General features: G+C 38.1%; 1 protein-coding gene and 1 pseudogene across 1 annotated transcript; one reads left to right on the forward strand and one right to left on the reverse strand.

Moving 5' to 3' along the window:
* On the forward strand, window positions 1-25,188 carry LOC109209847 (DNA-directed RNA polymerase III subunit 1-like). Its single transcript, XM_019373193.1, has 16 exons — window positions 1-175; window positions 473-566; window positions 7,271-7,505; window positions 12,681-12,872; window positions 14,549-14,647; window positions 14,996-15,199; window positions 15,283-15,561; window positions 17,032-17,179; window positions 17,286-17,437; window positions 19,554-19,709; window positions 19,787-19,900; window positions 19,998-20,095; window positions 23,044-23,248; window positions 23,349-23,551; window positions 24,268-24,421; window positions 24,779-25,188. Exons 1-15 carry the CDS (start codon window positions 40-42, stop codon window positions 24,314-24,316), a joined length of 2,364 nt encoding a protein of 787 aa, XP_019228738.1. The 5' UTR covers window positions 1-39; the 3' UTR covers window positions 24,317-24,421; window positions 24,779-25,188.
* On the reverse strand, window positions 6,862-7,053 carry LOC109209849 (annotated as a pseudogene).
* Window positions 25,189-25,466: the final 278 nt, after the last annotated feature.

A 25,466-nucleotide genomic window follows, 5' to 3' on the forward strand; every position in this document is an offset into this window, starting at 1 on the left:
AAACAACTCTTTGGCGTGCTGCTGCGTCCATATTCAAAGATGAGAGTCTATGTAAATCTAACAGTCACAGAAAAGAGTTACAGCGGGAAAGGGGAAACAATGTGCCCAAGTGATGGATTTGTTTATTTCCGTAATAGTGAACTGATCAGCGGGCAACTCGGGAAGGCTACATTAGGTCAGTTTATCTTTAGTGCCCATTTAATTTAAACTGACATAATTTTTATATTTTTTGCCATAAAATTTGATTTTGTTGATTCCCCTCATGAGGTACATGTGTAAAACGCCACCTGCTTATGCACTATTGTTGCTATAGCACAGCCTTAATCTTTTCTCGTACCCTTAGATTGATTACATTGGAAGGAGTTCTCACGTGTATTGTCCTTTTAACTTACGGTCTGTTCTTTTTTTGGATTTCAAGACCGTAATCAATAATGAAGTGACCGTAGTTGTTATTTGTGTGAGATGACAACAGGAAATGGAAATAAGGATGGTCTATACTCTGTTCTGTTGAGGGACTACAAGTCACATGCTGCTGCAACATGCATGAATCGGCTTGCAAAATTAAGGTGCGCTAGTTAGATTCAGATCAGCCATTTACTTCTGCATTTTGCTGTCAACTGAAGTTAATCTTTTATGCTGACATTAGAGAAGTGTACTTCATACTTCAGCTTTGTAGTTGGTATTTAGACTTTTAGATGAAAATAAATGATTGGAAGATTTCAATTTCACGGACTAAGATCAAATGTAACACACTTTTTGTCCTTCTTACTTGTAGTTGGATACGAATGTCTAATAAGGGTTCTTGCTATGATTGATTTTTGCAAGTTTACTGTGTATGTTAAGGATTTGGTGCGTCTAGGTTAGCACTAGGAGGTCAAAGGAACACCACCAACAACACCACCAACAACAAACCCAGTGTAATCCCACAAGTGGGGTTTGGGGAGGTAGTGTGTACACAGACTTTACCCCTACCTTATGAAGATAGAGAGACTGGTTCCGGAAGACCACCCTCGGCTCAAGGAACAGTGAAACTAAAGCAACAAACAATTGCAACAACAAGATAGCAGGGTAATGGAAGCGAAAAAGAAACATGTACGAATACGAAACAGGAATAAGAAAATACAACAATAGAACTAGTAAAACAGGTAAGCTTAGGAGCGACTCAGGACTAACTCTCAACCTTCCACCCTAGTACTCGTCCTCTACACTTTTCTATCGAGGGCCATGTCCTCGGTAAGCTGAAGCAATGACATCAGTGGCGAATCTAGGCATTTCCCCAACAACAACAACAACAACTACCCAGTAAAATCCCACAAAGTGGGGTCTGGGGAGGGTAATGTGTACGCAGTGCACAAAAATTAGTGGCAATTATTTCAGTTTAGGGTTTTCCGTTCCTTGATATTAGTCATAAACTAGCTTCCTTGTGTTTGTTCGTATCATTTTGAATGCTTGAAATATTAATAGAGTGTAGTTCTCTAGTGCAACTGAATTAATATTGCTAACTTAATGAAGCTTAAGAAATTCTCTAAGGGAAAAATCCCCAACAGAAAAGCTGTAACAAGATTGTTTGCCTTGCAAAATTGAAGCTTCGATTTTTTTTATATCCAATGTCAAAAGAAATTTAATCTTTCTGAATTTTATGATTAATACTGTCAACACATAGAAGTTAATATATAGCATTTTACATTCAAATATTCTTGAATTAAGTTAGTCAAGCACTTTTTTGTCGCAAGTAAGCCTGTCCACGGATGCTAGGTTGTATCAAAGTTGTATATATACACATTCTGTAACACCAAAATTGTTCTGTTCAAGAGGAATACCTTCTTGCAAATTTGCAATTGAATCCTGAAATACCATCATGGTTCGACACAATTATTTCATATAGGTCTTACTCTAGTAGTGTTTACAAAATAATTGCAAAGCTGATGGCTGAAAGCTGGTATCAGATAGTCAGAATGCCTTTGTAAAGGCAGGCACATTGTTGATGCTGCTATGGTAGCAAATGAATGCTTGGAGTATCTATTCAAAAGAAAGATCAAAGGAGTGGCTTGCAAGCTAGATTTGGAAAAGGCATATGACCACGTTAATTGGTCATGTTTACTATATCTCATGAAGCAAATGGACTTTGGTGAAAGATGGATTGGGTGGATAAAATATTGTATATCCACAGTTAACTTTTCAGTCCTGATTAATGGATGTCCTCAGGGTTACTTCAAGTCTTACAGGGGGCCAAGGCAGCGGAATCCTTTGTCTCCTTATCTATTCTTGCTGATGATGGAGATTCTAAGCATCCTGCTTGAAAAAGCAGAAAATTTGGGAAGGATCAGAGGGTTGAAGTGTAGAAGAAGTGAGGGAGAAGACTTCCAATCTCACACATACTTATGCAGATGATACTTTGATTTTGTGTGAAAACTGAGATAGATAAATTTTACATCTTAGAGGAGTTCTATTATGCTTTTGAAGCTGTCTCAGTATTTAAAGTGAACTCGGCGAAGAGTAATGTGTTCAGTATTAATGCAGAACATTGCATTGGTGATTGGAGACATTATTGGTTGTAAGTGGAGCAGCTCCTACGGCTTACTTAGGCCTGCCTTTAGGAGCTAAAAAGAATGACCAGAAGAATGTGGCAGGGAGTTCTGGACAGGTGTAGGAGTAAACTTGGTCTATGGAAAAACGCACTTGTCATTTGGGGAAGACTTACACTGGTTAACAGTGTATGGATGGTATGCCTACTTATTTGATGTCAATAATTAGAATGCAACAACAGTGGAGAAAAAAATTGAGTGCTATGCGAAATAAATTCCTTTGGGAAGGTAATGCTGATAGAAGGAAGCTCCACTTGGTTAAGTGGCAGAAGTGATGAAAGGAATAAAAGGAAAAGGTTTGGGTGTAAGGAATTTAAGGCTGCACAACAAAAGCTTATTATTTAAGTGGCTTTGGAGATATAATCATGAAAGTAATAGGTTATGAAACAACTCATAGATGTCAAATATGGCAGGAAGGATTTTTGGACTCCTCGTGCAGTCCAATCCTCTCCTAAAGGGGGAGTTTGGAGCACTATCAGTAGTCTATGGATTGAATATAGTCAGTTTGTAAAGTTGGAGCTGGGGAGTGGTAATAATATCCAATTCTGGACTGATGTATGGATGGGGAATGGAAGTCTCAAATCAAAATTTCCAGTTTTATATCGATGCTCCACTGACAAGAATGGGAAGGTACCCGACTTTTACTCAAGTAATGGCTGGGCAGTTGATTTTCAGGAGGGGGGGTCTTAATGACTGGGAAGTAGATGAATTCGCTCAGTTAATGCAATTGCTGGACAGTGTCAGTTTGGACAGCAATAGGAGAGATTCAATTATTTGGGCAGCAAGCAATGATGGGAAATTCACTGTTAGCAGAGGTTATACTCTTTTACAGAAGCAACAGGGGAGGTATGAATCTGATTGGCCATGGAAATCAATATGGAAATGAAAAGCTCCTGTTAAAGTAGCATGTTTTGGGTGGGTGGCAGCAAAGGAAGCTTGTTTAACTCGGGATTATATCCAGAAGAGAGGAGCTATTTTAATTAATAGATGCTATATGTGTGAAGAAGAATTAGAAACAGTCAATCATCTCCTCCTTCATTAAGTGGCAAGACAGGGTTGGGAGCTATTCCTTGATTTGTATGGTATTAAATGGGTTATGCCACAAAATGTAGAAGTCTGCTGAAGACATGGCAACATCAAAAAGTGGCAAGAAGTCAGCAGGCAGTGTGGAGAACAATCCCCTTTGTGTCTTATGGACAATATGATTGGAGAGAAACAGGATTGCTTTTGAGGGATAAGACGGCATGTATCCTGGATTAAAAATAGATGTCTTTTGAATTTGTTTTTTTGGTGTAAAAGGAGTGTTTTGAAAAATCAAGAACAATACATAGATTTCTTAGAGGAGATAGTTGATTTGTTGTTGAAAATTATTATGGAAGTTTTTGGTATGGTGTAATTGTACCATCTTGGTACCTTCATTAATAAAACTTTACCTTATCAGAAAGAAGGTGATGGCTCTGGCAGACGTTGACCTTTATTCTTGATATATTAACTAACTAGAATTCTGCTTATATGTTTTGCACGTAAATGTTAAGGCTCATCAATTGATTTGTGACTGGAAATAAAGATTTTCACAAGGATCTTTTATAGAACCTCTCAACATGGCTTGTCCCTTGGTTCCTTCCTTTTCAGAGTTTCCTCTGATGTGCCCTTCCTTTCCATTTTTTCTTAATTATAGTTTGCTCTTTCAGTGCTTTTTCCATTTTCCTTCCTTCACTTCCAAATCTTGTCCCTGACTTCTTCTTATCCGCATTTTGTCATCTTTGGCTTTTGTTGCCTTGAGGTGTTTCTGGAGCGTAGTTATTCATTGATGACATGTAGATTTAGTATTTAGATCCCTTATCAACCTGATATCGTTTTTCTTTGTTATCAATGTGTCAACCATACTTTTTTTTCTGATCAAGTCCACGTTCAACTATATTGTCCCTCTCTACCAAGGAAACAGATGATACTAGATTTTGAGTGCTGACATTTCCAAGTTTAAGCATAAGTTTTCATTGATAACCCAAAAGCCAAGCACTCTGATAATGCTGGTCATTGTTTAGCAAAAAAGATAATGCTGGTCATTAAAAATTGGTCTTTCTTACAAAAGCTGCTTTCTTGTGTAAGGAGTCTATGAAATGTATCATTCTTTGTTCATCATATACTGCACCAGAGGGCTCGCATGCTAGGACATATCAGTTATAAGGTAAGCAAGGCATAGCCTTCCTTTTAAAACATCTCCTATTTTTTTTTTGAAAAGGTAACATATCTATTATACTAATTAAAATCATCAGCACAAAAATTGTGCTGGGAGCCAAAATGTACATCATGTAGAACTTAGGCAAAAACCAAAAGCGTAACATCGTTGTTCTTCTCACAAGGAGCCTAAGACTTCTATGATTGAATCATGGTCATCAATATATTCTAATTTACACCAATAACTAAAAAGAAGAGTACAATTCATCTTAATCTTCTGTGTAGAGCTGCTTGTATCTTCAAAGCATCTTGCATTCCTCTCCTTCCATACTGTCCACCAAATAGCTGCTGGGACAAATTTCCATCTGTCTTTGTTAGAGGAATTTCCCCCTGTATTCCAACTTTCCAGAAGTTCAAAGGTTCTTCCTGGCATTGTCCACCTAATACCCCTTAGCTTGATGAACAATTCCCACAACTGTTTGGTCACTCTACAATGTAGAAACAAATGGCTAGTTGTCTCTGCATCTTGTCCACATAAATAGCATCTAGAACAAATTGGCAATCCTCTTTTCCTAAGATTTTCCTGAGTAACTACTGCTTCATTAGCCACCAACCAAGTAAAGCATGCCACTTTGTATGGTATTTTAACTTTCCATATGTGTTTCGAAGGCCATAAACTGTTTTGAGGCACCTGATTCAAATCTTTGTAGGCTGAACTTACTGTATAACTTCCACTGCTGTGCTTCTTCCATGAAAGAGTGTCTTCCCCCTCTTGCAATCCTCTGCCTTGATCCAAGGTGTTATAGAATTCTGCAACTCTAGGCAGTTCCCAATCTTGAAGTAGTCTTCTGAATGTTAAGTTCCATCCTTGAATCCCCCATACATCCTTCACTGTAGCTCTTTGTTGCTGATTCATTGTAAAAATGTCAGGGAATAAAACCTTCAAGCTTCCTATTCCCAGCCAGTTATCCTCCCAGAATAATATTTTCCTTCCATCCCTCACATTAAAATTCAATTTGGATGAAAGACTTGGCCACAGGTTCCTAATTGATCTCCATAAACTGGTTCCAAAAGGATTCTTCACCTCCCTAGTCCTCCAGAAGCCTTCTTTTCCATACTTCGCTTTTATCACCCTTCGCCATAGTGTTTGCTCTTCCCTTGTAAACCTCCACAACCACTTCATTAATAGACATTTGTTTTGCCTTCTCAGATTTTTGATTCCCAAACCCCCTTCCTGTTTACTAATGGTCAACTTTTTTCATTTAACTAAGTGAAATCCTTTCTTCTCTTTATTTCCATGCCATAGGAAATTCCTTCTCATGACTTCCATTCTCCTTTCTACACTTGCAGGTAATGGGAATAGGGACATCATGTAGGTTGGGAGAGCGTCTAATACAGAGTTAATAAGAACTAGTCTACCTCCCAAAGAAATGTATTGTGCTTTCCATCTGGCTAACTTTTTCTCACATCTTTCCAGAACTCCATTCCATATGTCTTTGGATTTGCTTTTTGCTCCCATAGGCATCCCCAAATAGATAGTAGGAAAAGAACCAACTTCCCCTCCCAGAATACAGCTTCCTTTCATTCCTTAATGTCCAATCAAGACAAGCTGTTCTTTTGAATCCCCCTTGTTCTCTTTTACCCTTAGTCCTATCCTGATCTTTCTTCCGTCTCAGCAAAATAACTCTTTACCTGATAAAGACATCATGTGGCACACACCAAAAATGCTACGGATAGTTCCCCCACCACTGGACTATGTGATAGTTTCCAGTTTGTTTACCCAATTTTGTTAAAATTTTAGCAGCACCTTTACAAGGGTGGTTCTGGTTCTACATAAACTTGAAACTTCTTTGCGGTTGCCATTTGGTTATAGCAGGTGAGTGGGAAATTTTCTTTTTGTGAATTCTTGGCTATTTAAGCTTAAAAAGTCTCTTTCACCGATATTGATGCTGAAATTAGTTACTCTGTTGCAAGTTGATTTTTTTTAATTCAATATATAGACTTAATTGAAATTAAAACACATCATGTTTCATCACAGCATAATCCGACAAGTTTTTTCCCCCCAATAAAATCATAAATAAAGCACGAGTCTTCCACCTTAAAACCCTAGCTTGGTTCTACGCCAGTGCCTTGCTTAGCATTGTACCTGATAGTGTTGTCAGTCCTCATACGGATCCAGTAAGGAATGGGCCTGTTTTGCCTTTGCTTCTTCGCCAGTTTCTTCTTAATCATAAATGTCTATGTGACGGCATTTTCACCGGTTGGAGATTCTCAGCGCTAAGCTCTGATGCTGCTTGAACATTGAAACCCTCGATTGCAAGTTTACTATTGTAGCACTAAGTTCATACGCTTTTGGTGTTTTTGAATTTTCAGCAAATTGTGCGCCCATTTCAAAGAAGCATGCATTTTCACATCAACCTTTTCGCTTCAGCACCATGGACCTTATCGTTTTGTTGCGCTTTTCTTTATTACAAACACTGACCTTATCTCTGTTTGTGTCTTGCTAGTGCTCGGTGGATTGGTAATCATGGATTTTCTATAGGGATTGATGATGTCACACCTGGGGAAAACTTAGCTAAGCAAAAACAAGAAGAGATTCATCAAAATTACAAGAAATGTGAAGATCGTATTCAACAATTTAATGAAGGAAAACTTGCCGTGCAACCAGGCTGTGATGCTGCCCAGACTCTGGAGGCTGAAGTAACTATGGCGTTGAATAAAGTTCGTGACGACATAGGAAAAGTAAGAACAACTTATCTTTTCATGTGCTGCCTGTTTCCAACTAACAGTCGTCACTTGTAGGGATTTTATCTATCATAATAGGTTTACTGCTAGAACCTTCATGTCTTTGATCTCTTCCTAGCTTCCCTGACAGATAAAAGGAGGGAAAGCATGGACAAGGAGAGCTTAGCCACAATATTTAATAAAAAAGAAGGGCAGCTTGATGCACGAAACATCTTTCGTTCACGCAAGGTCCAGGGAAGGGCCGCACCCCGATGGGGTGTAATATAGGCAGCCTACCGTGATGCAAACATAAGTGGCTGATTTCACGACTCGAACCTGTGACCTATAGGTCACTCGGAGACAACTTTACCATTGCTCCAAGGCTCCCCTTCCTTAGCCACAATATACAAACATTTAAAACTTCAAGACCGAGTGAAGTGCTAAACTTGTGAAAGTAAAACAGTAAGTATAGAAGGCAAAGAGTTACGTTTGGCTGCTGACTGAAGTGCTCATCATGTAAACAGCAGCTCGAATGGAACACCATAAGTCAATCTGAATAAACCATATCTGATGATGTTAAAGTTCAATTCGTCAATTAAAGAGTTGTGCCTACTCCCTACCCATATAAAGTATAGGAAAACCTGTGTGCATTAAAGCCTTCAAAATCCAGGAGCCTAATTTAGACATAATCCTCAAAAAGCAGCCCCCCTGCAAAATCTACTGTCCTAAGACCTTATGTTTCCATAGTTTTTTTTGGCGCCTCTTCCCCGGTCTTCTATCAAAATTTTGTCAAATTAGAAAAACCCTTGCCAAATTGCACAAACCATTTTATGATTTAATCAAATTGCAGGCCAATTATATGTGGATTTATACATTATATTCATGCTCTTCTCCTGGAGAACAATGTCTCCTTGCATCAAAGAAGAGAGCCCAGTCAGTGATAGCGCCAACTTGTAGTGAGAATTTTCTTCCTTAAAGCAAATCGTCGTTTTAAGGTCCCACCAACCAATCTATGAAAAAAAAAGAAATTGAGTGGTTATTTGCATCCAAGGCCTGCATCAAATAATATTTAGAGTTAGGAGGCATGCTTCTTTGCAGTCTCTTTGTTTCCTCTTGGACCTTTCTCCCAGAGATATATAGTTGTTGTGATGTTTAGTTATTAACTCATAATGTCACATTTTCATACGGGATGATGGAGCAAATTTGCCTGAATATGAATTTTTTTACAGATCTGTATGAAAACACTACATTGGAGGAATAGTCCTCTGATCATGTCACAGTGTGGTTCAAAAGGATCCCCAATTAACATAAGCCAGATGATTGCATGTGTTGGTCAGCAGTCCGTTGGCGGTCGTCGTGCTGCTGATGGGTTCATAGATCGAAGTCTTCCTCATTTTCCTACCAAATCAAAGTTTCCAGCTGTGAGTACTTCATGTTACATTATCAGTTTATTTGTTATTCTCTGGATCTTTAGTCATCGCTCTTCCGACAAGAGCTCAAGGTCTTTTCTTGTACGCCTACCTATACTAGTAGTAGGTGGGATCCCTGAGAACATCCTCCTATTCTTGTCATAACTGTGTTCACTTTTTTTTTTTGTTCAATATTTTCAATTAAATTTATTAAGCTGCATCAGTTTGTTGCTGCCGAGGGTCTATCAGAAACAACCTCTCTACCTTATACAAGGTAGAGGTAAGATCTGAGTACACCCACCCTCCCCAGACCCCACTTATGGGATCATGCTGGGTATGTTGTTGTTGTTGTCTGTTGCTGCCATACAGTTATCATGATTTCGTATCTAATTCTTTATGTGACTGTCTTCAGTAACACAGTGTCATATATAGTTATTTCAGCGGACTACACGTAGGGATGGCAATGGGGCGGTGCGGGTGCGGGGCGGTGCGGGTTTAGACATATGCGGGGCGGGGCGGGTTTGGACAAATGCGGGTGCGGGGCAGTGCGGGGCAGTGCGGGGCGGGTTAAAATATATCTTTTAGATATATGTGCGGTGTGGGTGCGGGTGTGGGTGCATGACTTTGTGCTAATTCTCTTCAACCTTTTTTGTTCCTCTCTCCGCTCAATCTCTAAAGACAGAAGCCTGAAGCTCTCTATTAGTGATAAAATGAAGAAGATTCAAATTCTTTATATAGAAATCAAAGCATATTAAGTATTGAAATCGTTCTATCACTTAAACCTGTAGACTTAACTTCACAGCAATTAATACATTAAGAATTTAATTTGGTTTATTCTGTTACTCGGATTTAGCTTCCGATTTCGGTGAAAAGTTTCAAATTTTTCTGTGCTTATCTTTCTTGCAAATAGTGACAGAATCCAGCTTAAATTTACAAATACTTAAGTAAATTATAAAGCAAAAAAAGAAAACCCAAATATCAAAAGATATTGTTTTTAATGTTTAGTCTTAGTGTTTAGCTTCTGTATGCTTATCTACTTAATTGCAACAGATTGACAATGGCATATATACAAAGAAAGCAAAAATGAATAAACATAAAAATAAGACATTTTTTTTAAAAATGAAAATTTTGGGCTTGGCGGGGCGGGTGTTGCGGGGCGGGTGAACGCGGGTGGGATGCGGGGCGGGTGAACGTGGGTAAAGTGCTATGCGGGGCGGGGGCGGGGCGGGTTGAAATTTTGCGGGTTAAGGCAGAACCCGCCCCGCACCGCTTGCCATTCCTAACTACACGTTAGAATTGTTTCTCATTCACGTACGTGGCTGTACTTGTACTATTTAATGATTGACCGGATGCCTTAGGTGAGATGCCTTTTGCAGATAGTGCTAGTGACTGTTGTGTCTGTCTATTCTACCAATGGAAGTTCACAGCTGCCCACTCGTTAGCTTTTGGTCTATCTGTTCTACCAATGGAAGTTAACCTCAGCTCAATTGCCTCTCGTATATTCTAGTTACTTTGAGTTGGCTGAAGAAATGGTAATGAACTGGAAACCTAATAAGAGTGGATAGATGTGGTGCTTTTGAACACATAAGGATGATTCTGAATTTTATAAAGGAACACATTCTTTGCTGGCTGCCATCTGTTGTGGGGAGAACAACATTTCTTTGGTGGGGCCGTGGGGAAGACGTATCCTAGGGACTAGGCACATTTACCATGTTCTGCAGCAGGGGTAGATGCGCTCTCCATGTCACGGCTGTTTCTACTGTGAGATCCCAGAATTATTCCTTTGATAAGCCATTATATGTAGGTCTAAGTGGTCATGTGGTGCACTATCTTTGGTTCCAGGAATGGGAAAGGGAGGGGACGGTTTACTTCACTTAGGTTAAGTATTAATGATATAAAAATAAGAGAGAGAAGCAGATACTTCGTTGGTTTTGACGATTTGATGATTAAAGGACACACCTATATAGGTGTCAAATGGAAGACTATCCAATTTCTTTGTAGTTTCCTGGTAAGACATTCCTTTCAGATTTTGATCTTTCTTTGTTTTATTCAATCACTTTTTAAGTGATTGGTTAAAAACTGAGATATAGTGACGGAGAGATGGGAATAAATTATATGACATCATGGAGAACATTGATTGCTCAGAAGCTTGGTATGACTGGGTTGAGAGAAGGACAAATACTTTATGCTGCATGTCAGTGAGTAGGAAGGTGCTTTTATGGTTGTGTCAACTGCCTTTAAAATGGTTTATTCAGATTCATCAATTGCAGTTATGTTATTTTAAGTAAGAGATGCTTAAAGTAATTATTGTTGTTACTTATGCACTCAATTGTACAAATTGCTTGTACGTACGCCCGTGGATGCTGATTACAGTTATGTTTTTGGTCCAGGCTAAAGGGTTTGTAGCGCATTCCTTTTTTGACGGTTTGTCAGCAACTGAGTTCTTTTTTCACACAATGGGAGGAAGAGAAGGCCTTGTTGATACGGCAGTATGGATTTCCTCTTTCGACTTATTTGATGGCGTTACTATTTATTTCTCATTCGGATTTTAGATATGTTTACCTGAATTCTTCATTTGTCTGCCTTGACGTACTTGTATGGAACGGATGTGATATAAATGCGGATACTTGTAGATTTTTTGAAATGCAGTAAATAACATAAAGATTGCACAAACTCGTATCGGATGCTTAACACGCCTGTATCAGATATGAGAGTGCATGTAACATAGGATGTGTCCGGATCCAACAGATTCTTACTGATGTCTTCCTTTAAGTGCCAAGGCTAAAGTTTTGCCAGTGTTGGATGTTCATCCATTTCGATCGTCACAGGTTAAAACTGCTGACACCGGATACATGTCTCGTCGACTTATGAAAGCTTTAGAGGACCTTGCTGTTTATTATGACAACACTGTACGAAATGCCAGCGCAAGTATAATTCAGTTCATGTATGGTGATGATGGCATGGATCCTTCACAGATGGAAGAGAAAAAAGGCCGTCCTCTGAACTTTAGCAGATTATTTATGAAAGTTAAGGTATGAGCTTCAATTTTTTAATAGAATCCTCAAAAGTTTTATGGCGAAGGTTAGAAAATTTTGATAATAATTTCTATTTACAGGCAACGTGTCCTCCTAGAGGTGAGAAGGGTTTGTCTTACTNAAGAGTTGTGCCTACTCCCTACCCATATAAAGTATAGGAAAACCTCTGTGCATCAAAGCCTTCAAAATCCAGGAGCCTCATTTAGACATAATCCTCAAAAAGCAGCCCCCCGCAAAATCTACTGTCCTAAGACCTTATGTTTCCATAGTTTTTTTTGGCGCCTCTTCCCCGGTCTTCTTTCAAAATTTTGTCAAATTAGAAAAACCCTTGCCAAATTGCACAAACCATTTTATGATTTAATCAAATTGCGGCCAATTATATGTGGATTTATACATTATATTCATGCTCTTCTCCTGGAGAACAATGTCTCCTTGCATCAAAGAAGAGAGCCCAGTCAGTGGTAGTGCCAACTTGTAATGAGAATTTTCTTCCTTAAAGCAAATCGTTGCTTTAAGGTCCCACCAACCAATCTATGAAAAAAAAGAAATTGAGTGGTCATTTGCATCCAAGGCCTGCATCAAATAATATTTAGAGTTAGGAGGCATGCTTCTTTGCAGTCTCTTTGTTTCCTCTTGTACCTTTCTCCCAGAGATATATAGTTGTTGTGATGTTTAGTTATTAACTCATAATGTCACATTTTCATACGGGATGATGGAGCAAATTTGCCTGAATATGAATTTTTTTACAGATTTGTATGAAAACACTACATTGGAGGAATAGTCCTCTGATCATGTCACAGTGTGGTTCAAAAGGATCCCCAATTAACATAAGCCAGATGATTGCATGTGTTGGTCAGCAGTCCGTTGGCGGTCGTCGTGCTCCTGATGGGTTCATAGATCGAAGTCTTCCTCATTTTCCTACCAAATCAAAGTTTCCAGCTGTGAGTACTTCATGTTACATTATCAGTTTATTTGTTATTCTCTGGATCTTTAGTCATCGCTCTTCCGACAAGAGCTCAAGGTCTTTTCTTGTACGCCTACCTATACTAGTAGTAGGAACATCCTCCTATTCTTGTCATAACTGTGTTCACTTTTTTTTTTGTTCAATCTCTTCAATTAAATTTATTAAGCTGCATCAGTTTGTTGTTGCCGAGGGTCTATCAGAAACAACCTCTCTACCTTACACAAGGTAGAGGTAAGATCTGAGTACACCCACCCTCCCCAGACCCCACTTATGGGATCACGCTGGGTATGTTGTTGTTGTTGTCTGTTGCTGCCATACAGTTATCATGATTCCGTATCTAATTCTTTATGTCACTGTCTTCAGTAACACAGTGTCATATATAGTTATTTCAGCGGACTACACGTTAGAATTGTTTCTCATTCACGTACGTGGCTGTACTTGTACTATTAAATGATTGACCGGATGCCTTAGGTGAGATGCCTTTTGCAGATAGTGCTAGTGACTGTTGTGTCTGTCTATTCTACCAATGGAAGTTCACAGCTGCCCACTCGTTAGCTATTGGTCTATCTGTTCTACCAATGGAAGTTAACCTCAGCTCAATTGCCTCTCGTATATTCTAGTTACTTTGAGTTGGCTGAAGAAATGGTAATGAACTGGAAACCTAATAAGAGTGGATAGATGTGGTGCTTTTGAACACATAAGGATGATTCTGAATTTTATGAAGGAACACATTCTTTGCTAGCTGCCATCTGTTGTGGGGAGAACAACATTTCTTTGGTGGGGCCGTGGGGAAGATGTATCCTAGGAACTAGGCACATTTACCATGTTCTGCAGCAGGGGTAGATGGGCTCTCCATGTCACGGCTGTTTCTACTGTGAGATTCCAGAATTACTCCTTTGATAAGCCATTATATGTAGGTCTAAGTGGTCATGTGGTGCACTATCTTTGGTTCCAGGAATGGGAAAGGGAGGGGGCGGTTTACTTCACTTAGGTTAAGTATTAATGATATAAAAATAAGAGAGAGAAGCAGATACTTCGTTGGTTTTGACGATTTGATGATTATAGGACACCCCTATTTATAGGTGTCAAATGGAAGACTATCCAATTTCTTTGTAGTTTCCTGGTAAGACATTCCTTTCAGATTTTGATTTTTCTTTTTTTTTATTCAATCACTTTTTAAGTGATTGGTTAAAAACTGAGATATAGTGACAGAGAGATGGGAATAAATTATATGACATCATGGAGAACATTGATTGCTCAGAAGCTTGGTATGACTGGGTTGAGAGAAGGACAAATACTTTATGCTGCATGTCAGTGAGTAGTGTTAGATATAGCTATGTAGTTGTCCCACATTGGAAGAGGTGTAGTATGCCCTTTGTATAGAGTAGCTATAAATTAGCACATCTTGTATTGCATTAGACACACAATATCAATATATCATATTTTCTCCCGTGCCTTCTCACAAGTAGGAAGGTGCTTTTATGGTTGTGTCAACTGCCTTTAAAATGGTTTATTCAGATTCATCAATTGCAGTTATGTTATTTTAAGTAAGAGATGCTTAAAGTAATTATTGTTGTTACTTATGCACTCAATTGTACAAATTGCTTGTACGTACGCCCGTGGATGCTGATTACAGTTATGTTTTTGGTCCAGGCTAAAGGGTTTGTAGCTCATTCCTTTTTTGACGGTTTGTCAGCAACTGAGTTCTTTTTTCACACAATGGGAGGAAGAGAAGGCCTTGTTGATACGGCAGTATGGATTTCCTCTTTCGACTTATTTGATGGCGTTACTATTTATTTCTCATTCGAATTTTAGATATGTTTACCTGAATTCTTCATTTGTCTGCCTTGAGATACTTGTATGGAACGGATGTGATATAAATGTGGATACTTGTAGATTTTTTGAAATGCACTAAATATAAACATAAAGATTGCACAAACTCGTATCGGATGCTTAACACACCTGTATCAGATTAAGATATGAGAGTGCATGTAACATAGGATGTGTCCGGATCCAACAGATTCTTACTGATGTCTTCCTTTAAGTGTCAAGGCTAAAGTTTTGCCAGTGTTGGATGTTCATCCATTTCTTTCGTCACAGGTTAAAACTGCTGACACCGGATACATGTCTCGTCGACTTATGAAAGCTTTAGAGGACCTTGCTGTTTATTATGACAACACTGTACGAAATGCCAGCGCAAGTATAATTCAGTTCATGTATGGTGATGATGGCATGGATCCTTCACAGATGGAAGAGAAAAAAGGCCGTCCTCTGAACTTTAGCAGATTATTTATGAAAGTTAAGGTATGAGCTTCAATTTTTAAATAGAATCCTCAACTGTTTTATGGCGAAGGTCAGAAAATTTTGATAATAATTTCTATTTACAGGCAACGTGTCCTCCTAGAGGTGAGAAGGGTTTGTCTTACTCGGAAATCTGCGAGATAGTCAATGAAAGGCTCTCATATCATGATATGAGTCCTGAAGGGGGGTGCTCAGAGGCATTCCGGGCTTCATTATCAGATTTTCTGATTAAAAGTTTAGCTGAAACCTTGAAGAGATTACGGGAAGCCCTCTTATTGGGTGGAGAGCAGTATGCAGGGGGTGACCGTGAATATCTTGAAAAAGTTGCATTAAACATATCTGGTATTACAAAGAAGCAACTACAGGTAAATAGATTTAGAAGTTCCTTTTTGCCGTTCTCGAGGATTTTTGGGTAATTCCTTGCTCCAACTATAAGGGGTTTACTAACAGAATTTTGAGCAACAATTAAGTCACTACTTGATTTTTTTCCTTCATATATATATTGGTTATCCTTTAAGATGTGAAGTTATATTATAAAACTAATGTCATTGAGTATGATGCCAAATAGTTATTCAGATGTAGCTCATTATCTTGTCAGGAGTTCAATATGACATGTTTTCTATTACTGCTAGACTTTAAATTCTTATGGCTACTATATTATTGATAGAAGTTTGCTGATTGGCCAAATATAAATTAAATAAATAGCAAGAAAAAGCAAGAATTAAATCTTTGTTGCTCCTTGTGGAAACTTTATATACTTCGATCTAACCATTGTATGTCGCATTATTTGCTTTCCCTAGTGGATTCAATGAACTTTTATTTGCATTTCGCACTAATATAACAAAATATATGGATTCAAAATCTTTTTCAAAAGTTCTGTGTGCCCTTGAATGATAAAAATATGAAGTATGTGAACAGAATATGGCTGTTCTGCTTCACATACTGTAAAGGCGATACACTTTTGACTAGTGTAAAGATTTGCATAAAACAAAATGAGACAGAGGAAGTAATTTATTTTCAATCAAAAGTTTCATACACTAATTTGTCTGAAGTATCTAACAAGCTAGTGAATACTAAATTCAAGTTTAACTGGATCACAGCTTAAGTGTTTGATGATATGTCTCAAATGCTAACCAAGTAGATTTTAGTTCTCTACTTAGGAAAATGTTTCTCTTTTAAATGAATTTGTGTCTTAGTTTCAAATTTAAAAAAAAGTAAGCCCCGTAACGGGAAAAATCAAAGTTAAAGTCTAATAGATAAATGAATATGAATTCTTCAAATTTTGAAAGTCATATACAACAGTCTTTTTAGTTGAAGTGTGTCAGATATTTAGGGAGGTCCAAATTTAGAAAGAGTGTCGGCAAGCAAAGCGGTTATTGACCTTGATGTGTCACATTTGCTGTAAACCATCTTACGTTGCACTTTTTCTGTCAGTATTTTTAAAATCCTAGCCCTCTCCATGTAAACACGAGAATGTTATCCTATGTTAACTGTTCTGCTAGCCAAAATCATTTAAATTGGAATCAAGGAATAATTCTATAATATCCCCTGTAGTAGGACTTAAAAATAAAGATATAGCATGTAAAAATTGACATGAATCTGTGTCCGGTATTCTAGGAACAGTTGGGTATCAAAATAGGTTGCAAGACCTACGAGCTGTACTTCATTGAGTGAATACTTTCAATGGCAAATTTAGGAAAAGAAAGAAAGGAGAAACTTAGAGATAAATCTTTTCTACTTTAAAAAGAGAAAGTATCTGTAATTTCCCCAAGTAATAAAGTTACTAATAGCACTGTGTGGTGTGTGGGTTTTTATTTTTCCTTGCTTCTTTGTAGGTGTTCCTCAACATGTGCATCTCTCGCTATCACCTGAAGAGGCTAGAATCGGGAACTGCTATTGGTGCAATTGGAGCTCAGAGTATTGGGGAACCTGGGACACAGATGACATTGAAAACCTTTCACTTTGCTGGAGTTGCAAGCATGAGTATCCTTGTTTATTTGGAGCTTAATTTTGCATCTTCAAGTTGGTTTTTTTGGATAGTCTAGATGGGTGTTTATGATATCATCCTGTTTCTTTAACTCTTTGGTAGACGTTACACTTGGAGTTCCTCGAATAAAAGAAATTATAAATGCAGCAAAAAAGATCAATACTCCTATTATTACTGCAAAACTTCTGTCTGCTGCTAATTTAACTGCAGCAAGGATGATTAAAGCCCGCATTGAGAAAACTCTTTTGGGACAGGTAAGTTACTTGTATTTGCTAAATCTTTTTAGACTTAATGCCTCAGTTGACACCTCGACTTAATCCGTTTTGCAAAGCTGGCCCCTAAGTTCCTTTTTTTTCGTTTAAACACCTGTACTTGGTAAAAACACATTTCAAACGCTTCTGAAATAGAAATAGCGCGTATCTCTCAATCGCTCTTATGTGTTATACACACCGTATAACTTTTTGACACATCACAGACAAAAGAATGACACGTCAAGGCATACTATAATTGGCAACTTATTCATCTGGAAACCATTCCTCTCCTTCCCCTTGACTGCCTCTTTATTCGCTAACTCCAACCACCACTTCCTTGACGACCTTATCTCCTTTGTACCTTCTCTATGTTCTCATCTCCTCCACCATTTATCACTGCCAGCGCCCTCAAGCGGGGCATCCCAACATCACCAGGCCTCCACCTCTTACTCATCTCCACCCTCATTGACCACTGAGCATATTGCCTCCACCTAAGTTGCTTGGACTTGGGAGCGGGTGTCCGATACGGGTACGGATCTAGAGGTTGGATTCATGATCTAAATTTTAAGATTCGGGGTGCGGATCTAGGTATGGTTGTGGGTGCAAGCATTCGGCTAAAAATAATTCAAATATCTAAAAATAGAGTTATATAAAATATTATTAAATTATGAGACAGTATGTGAAAAACTTACAAGGTATTCCGAGGAGGAGAAAAATATTGATCAAGAGGAGAATCTGAGGAGATAAAAGGAAAAGGAACGACACAGAAATTTTTATGTACAAGGTATTCTATTTTCTTCAAATTCATCTTGGCATTTATTTTGATTCAAAAAATCATTGTATCTGTCCCGAATTTCTCCGTTGATTTTGGCCAAAGTACGCAAAATCAGTTGACCAAATCCGTTACGGATCCTACACCCACACCCATGTCGTGTCGACACGGGTGCGGCACCGAAAGTGAAGAGTCCAAGCAACTTAGGCCTCCACCACTTCCTCTCTTGTATACTCTTCACCTCCACCCGTCTACAATGCTCCTTGTGCACACCCACCACTGCCCTCCTAGCCATTTTGCTTTCTTTGTTGACCGGCAAGATCCCTGTTTTTCAATCACGAATCCAACCTCCTACAACTCTTATAGGTCCGGTCTGCTCTTGTTGGCTTCAAAATTCAAGTTGGGTAAGAGTGGTACGGATAGAACTCAAAGGATGGGATTTGGAGTTGGGGATATTGAAGATCATGAGGCATGAGGAATTTGGTAATTTGATTATTTTGACCTTTGGTTTTTAGGCCAATTCTACAAGAAACATTAAATTTTGATGGCAGCAGAAAGCATAGCAGTGTTTGGAGAGCGGTGACCAAAGAAAAAGAAAGTAGAAAGAAAGATAACAGGGATGATTTTCATATTTGCGCTCTCCACACATGCTTTTAAGCCACATCATCGAAACCGATGCCACATGAGCATGGTCAATGGTGTTTAAAATACGTGTCTTTACCAAGTATAGGTCTTTAAATGGGAAAAAGGGGAGTCGGGGGCCGTCTTTGCTGACCGGGACAAGTGAGATGTCAATTTAGGTATTAAGCAGTCTTTGTTATGATAGAATAGTTGCTTAGTCACTTGAACTGCTTACTGTGCAAGAATGCTGCTAGAGATGGTTGCCTTTTCTTTTTTTTACTTCATAGTTTGCATCTTCAACTAAATCATTGATAATAACACTACCGAGCCCTAGTTGGATTGCTACACTGCTTCTTTCTCAGAAGCTTTTATCAAATGACTCCTATAATAGCCTTACGTACACTGGGCTTCTCAATTGAAAATCTACTGAAAGCAATGCCGGCAAGAACTCAAATTTTAACTTTGGTATAACTCATGCAACATTTTCAACTTTCTACATAACTTATGTAGCATTTACTTGTTCTGGAAAATATGAAGTTCATGAAAAGCTACTTAAAATCTGTAAAATATTATGCATAATATTAAAAATATTCCTTGCCCTGTTTAGAGCAATATATTTGATCCCTGCCATTTCTTCTTCGACTCAAACCTCCCTGATTAATTTGTGAAGCTCTCATAATGGCATTGAACTACGTACTTTGTGAAGAACATTTATTTCCTATGCAGGTGGCTAAGAGTGTAAAGATTGTGATGGCGTCTCGATTAGCATCAATTGCTATTACGCTAGATATGGAGACAATTCAGGTGTCACAGCTGTGTATTGATGCTTATACTGTCAAGCAATCGATTTTGCAGACCCCAAAAATAAAATTGAAAGAACAGGTGAGAAAGTTCTGTTTCTGGTTCGGCTGCTTATCTATTAATGATATCTTATTGGGTAAAATTCCTATTTGCTGCAGCAAGTAAAAGTTTTGAACCCCAGGAAGCTGGAAGTTTTTCCTCAGGCTAACAAAGATAAACTGCATTTTGAACTTCACCGGTTGAAAAATAAGCTTCCTGCTGTTGTTGTGAAGGTATGACAATTATCAAGACTTAAATCAAATTAAATCTGTGGGTTTTTGTCCGAACTACTCTGTTCACTTCAACTTGTAAATCTTGTCGGGATGTCAGGGTATTACTACGGTTCAAAGGGCTGTGGTGAACAAAGAACAAGAAAGAGATCGTAAGAGTGATGTCAAAGGAGAAACATATGAGTTGCTTGTTGAAGGGTAAGTTTTATGTACGGCTTCGGCATTCTACATAATTTGGTTGTGCTCTGTTTGGTGTGGGAAGCCTGTTATTCGCTACAATATTCTGATAACTAGATGCATTCAAGATCTCAGAACTTATTTCTCTTTTCGGAAGAGAGGTTCCAAAAGTTATTTCACTTTCACATACCTTATTCTGTTTTGTTGAATTGAAGAATAACCTAAGAGGAGGGCTAGTTAGGTTATCAAAAACGTTGCACCAATCTAGAGAATTTGAAACCTCCTTCTCAAACAATTGCTTAAAGTGAAGTAGATTAGAACTTGGGTCAATCTTAGTCTTTGTAACCTCCTTTTGGACAGATCCTTTTCAGCCAGGGTAGTCTCGGGCTGATAATGGCCCCCTTACCAAATTGATTATCTTCAATTATTTATAGCTCTAACATTAGATATTCATCTAATTGTATCTATCAAAATAAATTGGTAAATCTTAATTTAAAAGTATATTCATTAGCAAACATAGTGTATTTAACTAGTCAATGGCTACAAATACACATTAAAATCCAGCAAAGTTGTTGCAAATTTGTCTGCTATTTTTTTCTTTGGGACTTGCATACGCATGCTATGTTTGCAATTAATGATTTAGACATAGTCTCAATATCATAACAGTACACCAAACGAATTTAAAAATTAAATGCAATTATGATCTCAAATATATGAAAGAAGACAAAAAACTGTAACTGCGGGCTGCATTTTATGTCTATGCAGGCAGCGTAAGGCTGTCGGCTGTTACATGAAAATTACTGTTCTACCAAGAATCTTGAGGCTCTGATACCATATTGAAGCGTCTCACCTACCTCGTCTAAAAGTTTAAGTTGTTAGAAAGAAGGAACACTGTAAAATATTTATTTATCTATGTAAATTTAGGCCTGTTACATTTTTAAAAATTAAGGAATAACTTTGAAATTTGTCTTTTCAATTGGAAAAAGTAATTAATGGAACAATTTTAATCATGAGGTCATGATTTGGAGCTGTTTTGGGGCTGGTTTGTTGCAGTTAGATCATTTAAAAAGATTTGAAAGGATTATAAAGTAGGGAAAAGGTCCAAAATTGGCCCTCTACTATGGTATATAGTTTAAGTTTGTCCCCCGTTATACTTTTCGTTCAAATCCACCCCTACCGTTAACAAACTTTCTAGAATTGCTCTTAACCCTAACAGCCCTCCACCGTGACACCCAATCCCTCTATTAATTTGTCCATGTCAGCTGCCATATCAGCAGGCCCCACACACTAAAAGTCGCAGAAAAATATTTTTTACTCTTTCTTTCACATTTTCCCCCTCTTTTTCTATTTCTTCACGTTTTCATGTTCTTCTCCGGCGACGCCATTTCTTTCCCTACTTTCTCAAAACCCAAATCTGATTTCAAGGAAGGCAACCTCAATTCAAAAAGATTTCAAACCCAAACTCTAAATTTTCAAACCTCAGTTCTTCTATTTTTATTCTTTTTCTTTTCTTTATTTTCTTCATCCCCAGAATTTTACCGAAAATTGTACTAATGCTTTTCGTTGGTCGAAAATGGGGCTATTGGCTATGACGATTTGTTTGGGGATGTCGCTACTAGAATATTCTGGTTGCGGAGTTCGGCAGCGGCTCGATTTTAGGTTGTGGCGGATGGCTATAAGCTTAGATGCTGCTTTAATGGTGGTTTTGGAGTGGGATAAAATTAATAGGATCACGGGACGGTGGTGCTACTGGACGGATGAACTCAAAAATTAAGAACATGAACACTCGTATTCCATTTAGAGTTGCAACCACCAACTCAAAATTCCTTCTACTGGTGACTTTATTTCTACTTGTTAGTGAAGTCCCCCCTAGCTTCCTTCTTCACATTATTTCATCGAAAATAGAGCCTTTTGACAGAGAATTTCTATTCTTCTTTTTTTCTTGTTTTTCTTCATCCCTAGAATTTCACCGGAATGTGTACTACTCAGAGTGTTTAATCTGGTAGGATTTGAGCAAATCTAAGGTATTATTTGGTCGGAAAGTCCCACTTCAAGAAGATGAATAAATCTGGGTTTTTGTTTGTTCTTCTTGTTGGTTAGTTCATATTTACTTTATCACCGTTAAAATCCTTCTGTTAATGAGAGGTTTTGGGTATAGTGTAGTTGGTTTGAGGAGAAAGAACAAATATGGGTGGAGAAGATTCTTGAAATTTTAAAATAAATTTTATGTTTTTTCCTTATCTCAAAAAGTGGGTGAAAATGGGTAATTGCTAAAAAATTATGGGCGGATGAAGGTAATCCTTTTTTTCTTCTCCTGGAGAGTGAGAAACTAGATGATATTTTTTAATTTTTTGAAAATGGATGTCACTTTAATATTCTTTGGTGGTTGAAAATGGATGTTACTTTAATGGTGAATTTGTTTTGGATTGAAAGAGGAAGATGAAGGTCATGGAGTCTGGTGTGTGATGATGAGGTTAATTTTAATGTGGGACCTGCTGATATGGTAGCTCACATGGACAAACTAATAGAGGGATTGGGTGCCACGGTGGAGGGCTGTTAGGGTTAAGGGCAATTGTAGAAAGTTTGTTAACGGTAGGGGTGGATTTGAACGAAAAGCATAACGGGGGACAAACTTAAACTATATACCATAGTATAGGGGCAATTTTGGACCTGTTCCCTATAAAGTATGTGCAGGAAATCTGTATTTGTTTGTTTGATTGAGAGGTTATCTGGAAGGCTAGCAACTCATCTAATCAAATTTTATTTCAAAATAATATTGTCTAATATAGTTTCGAGGATCTTGTGAAGAAGTGTACAAGAGAGTAACAATCCTACCTTACTGTTTTGGTTCAATTTTCAGCAGCTTGGGCTTTTGGTTTTCTTTTCTGGGACCCCATGATCCAGTTAGTTCTTGCAATAAAATAGAAGTCCTTCCATACGATACCTGATTTGCTCTTTCCTTTCTGCAGTACCGGTCTCCTAGCCGTAATGGGCATTGACGGAGTTGATGGGCGTAATACAAAGAGTAATCATATAATGGAGGTGCAACAAAGATTAGGCATTGAAGCAGCAAGGATCTCTATAATTGATGAGATTAACTATACCATGTCAAGTCATGGAATGACAATAGACTTGCGGCACATGATGCTTCTAGCAGATCTGATGACATATAAGGTAGTTCTCCTGGAAAATTTTTCCTCATCCAAAAACATGTTGGACTCCTTTAATGTCCGATTAACAAGTTTAATGGACACTCTTTTTTTTTCTTTCATAGGGTGAAGTTCTGGGAATAACCAGACATGGCGTTCAGAAAATGAAAGATAGCGTACTGATGTTAGCCTCATTTGAGAAGACAACTGACCACCTGTTTAATGCATCTGTAAATGGAAGGGATGATAAGATAGAAGGAGTTAGTGAATGCATCATCATGGGCATACCAATGCAGATAGGCACTGGGATGTTTAAACTTCGGCAATGGTATGTGTTTGATATTTTGGCATGAAAATTTTAATCTTGAACCTTAGCGTATCTTATATGTGTGTCGTAATTATTTGAATAAGCTAATCATCAGAAGCTCCAAAGAGAGAAAATTGATTAGTCTACACAACCTTTAAGGTCTTGTTGCTAGATCAGAGAAGTAGTATTCTGAGGAATGGTTTCTTTTCATATAATAATCTAGTGTTGGCCTATCTTTGCTTCCGACTGATGCAGGACGAGAAGGGAGATGGGATAAATGGTAGAAAATTAAAGAAAAGTGGGCGAACTAGAGAAGAATAAGATAAACCACAGAGATTTCTATCATAGGGTTAAGTCACTCTTTTTTGTGCAAGTTTCTGAAACAAAATAAACGAAGTCTTATTTATAGAGTAGGGGGTCCTAAACAAGATTTTCTATTTTGTTCCAATTACGTGCAGTTATTGTAGTAGCTCCTAAATCCTAGCTGCATATTAAAGTGACTTTTCTATCTGTGGTGAATCTCTAAAATCCAATGAAATTCAAACGTCTGCTTTGGTAGGGTAATTCCAGAATAACTTGGTTATTTTGATCCCTCTACTTATCATATTTTATCCTTTATTCCTGCCCTCTTCTCTTGTCATTCTTGTGAATGTCTTTATAGTTTGATGTTCTTCGTGCAGTCCAAGTTAACTAATCCCTTGTTTCCCGATGTTTGGTCTTTCCTTTGTCTATGCCAGTGTTCAGCAGGTTGAGCTGAATTATCAATCAGAACCTATGTTATCCTAGGACTTCTAAATGAATTTGTCTGGTTCTGCATAGTTAATATTTTGTCAATGCCTCAATGGCATTTGGGAGGCGCTGCTGAATTCTCTTGGAAGGATAATGGCAGAGGTAAAGATGAATTTAATATGAGGAGAATATGCACTCTTTTTGTGGCTTGATATTTCGATGCAGCTGCTTGTTTTCTTCTCCCATTGCATATTGTGCATCAAAATTTGTTTTTACAGTTCCTAATCTGGGAACTATTCTTCAAAATGCTTTAATGGATAGTGTATTTACTTTTCTGCCCTTTTTCCTTCTGCTTATTGTTTTCCTTCTATTTTTCATGGGGCACCCACTCCCGGGTTTGGGGGAGGACGGAATTGGAAAAGCTGGAGCATTGTCAGATGTTATTGGATATTATTTAGGTGCTACCTTTCTTGATTTAACCATCTTACCTTTTTATCTTCTTTGGCACTGAATTTACAGGTAGACGACTTGCAATATTTCTTCATGTGGCGTGATATGCAGATGCTAGCATTGACCATGCAACATCAGGTGAATTTAAAAGAAATCATGGAAGGAGGCCGTCTTACCAACACCTAGAAGATTGGTATCATCAACCTTATAATATAGAAAGTTACTTTGGCCCCTGGTTGTATTCATGTTTGCGGGGGACACTGTTTTCATCTTTATTTAAGGCAAAAAGTAACGTCGGGAGTCCCTCCTCCAGCCTGTGGTAACACATCCTTATGTTGCTCCATGGTTGCTGATGCAGATTTTGTTAGTATTTTCATGATTCATTTGCAAAAAGTCTTGGCATATTGATAACTCATACTGGGAATCTTCCCTCAGGGAATTGCAGAATGTCTAGCTATCCAACCATTTGTTAAGAGGAATAGGAGTAGTGTACAGTCTGTGAAGCAATAGAAGCAAATTAGGACATTTGAATTATAATTTTCGGAAGAGGGATTTATGCTTTTGGCATAAATTTCCTAGTTTACGTTTATTCAGAGTCAAGATAGAAAAGTAACTTATGAGAAAGGGAATTGCACTTTTTTGTTTCTGGAGTTCACCAGAGTAACCCTTTGAGACCCCGAATACCTCTCTCGCAGCTTCCGTAATGCACTATGCAGTCGTGGTCCACATAGCGCTTGTGTCACCACTACTCCTCCAA

Source organism: Nicotiana attenuata, unplaced genomic scaffold (genome assembly GCF_001879085.1).
Source record: "Nicotiana attenuata strain UT unplaced genomic scaffold, NIATTr2, whole genome shotgun sequence".
Lineage (NCBI taxonomy): Eukaryota > Viridiplantae > Streptophyta > Magnoliopsida > Solanales > Solanaceae > Nicotiana > Nicotiana attenuata.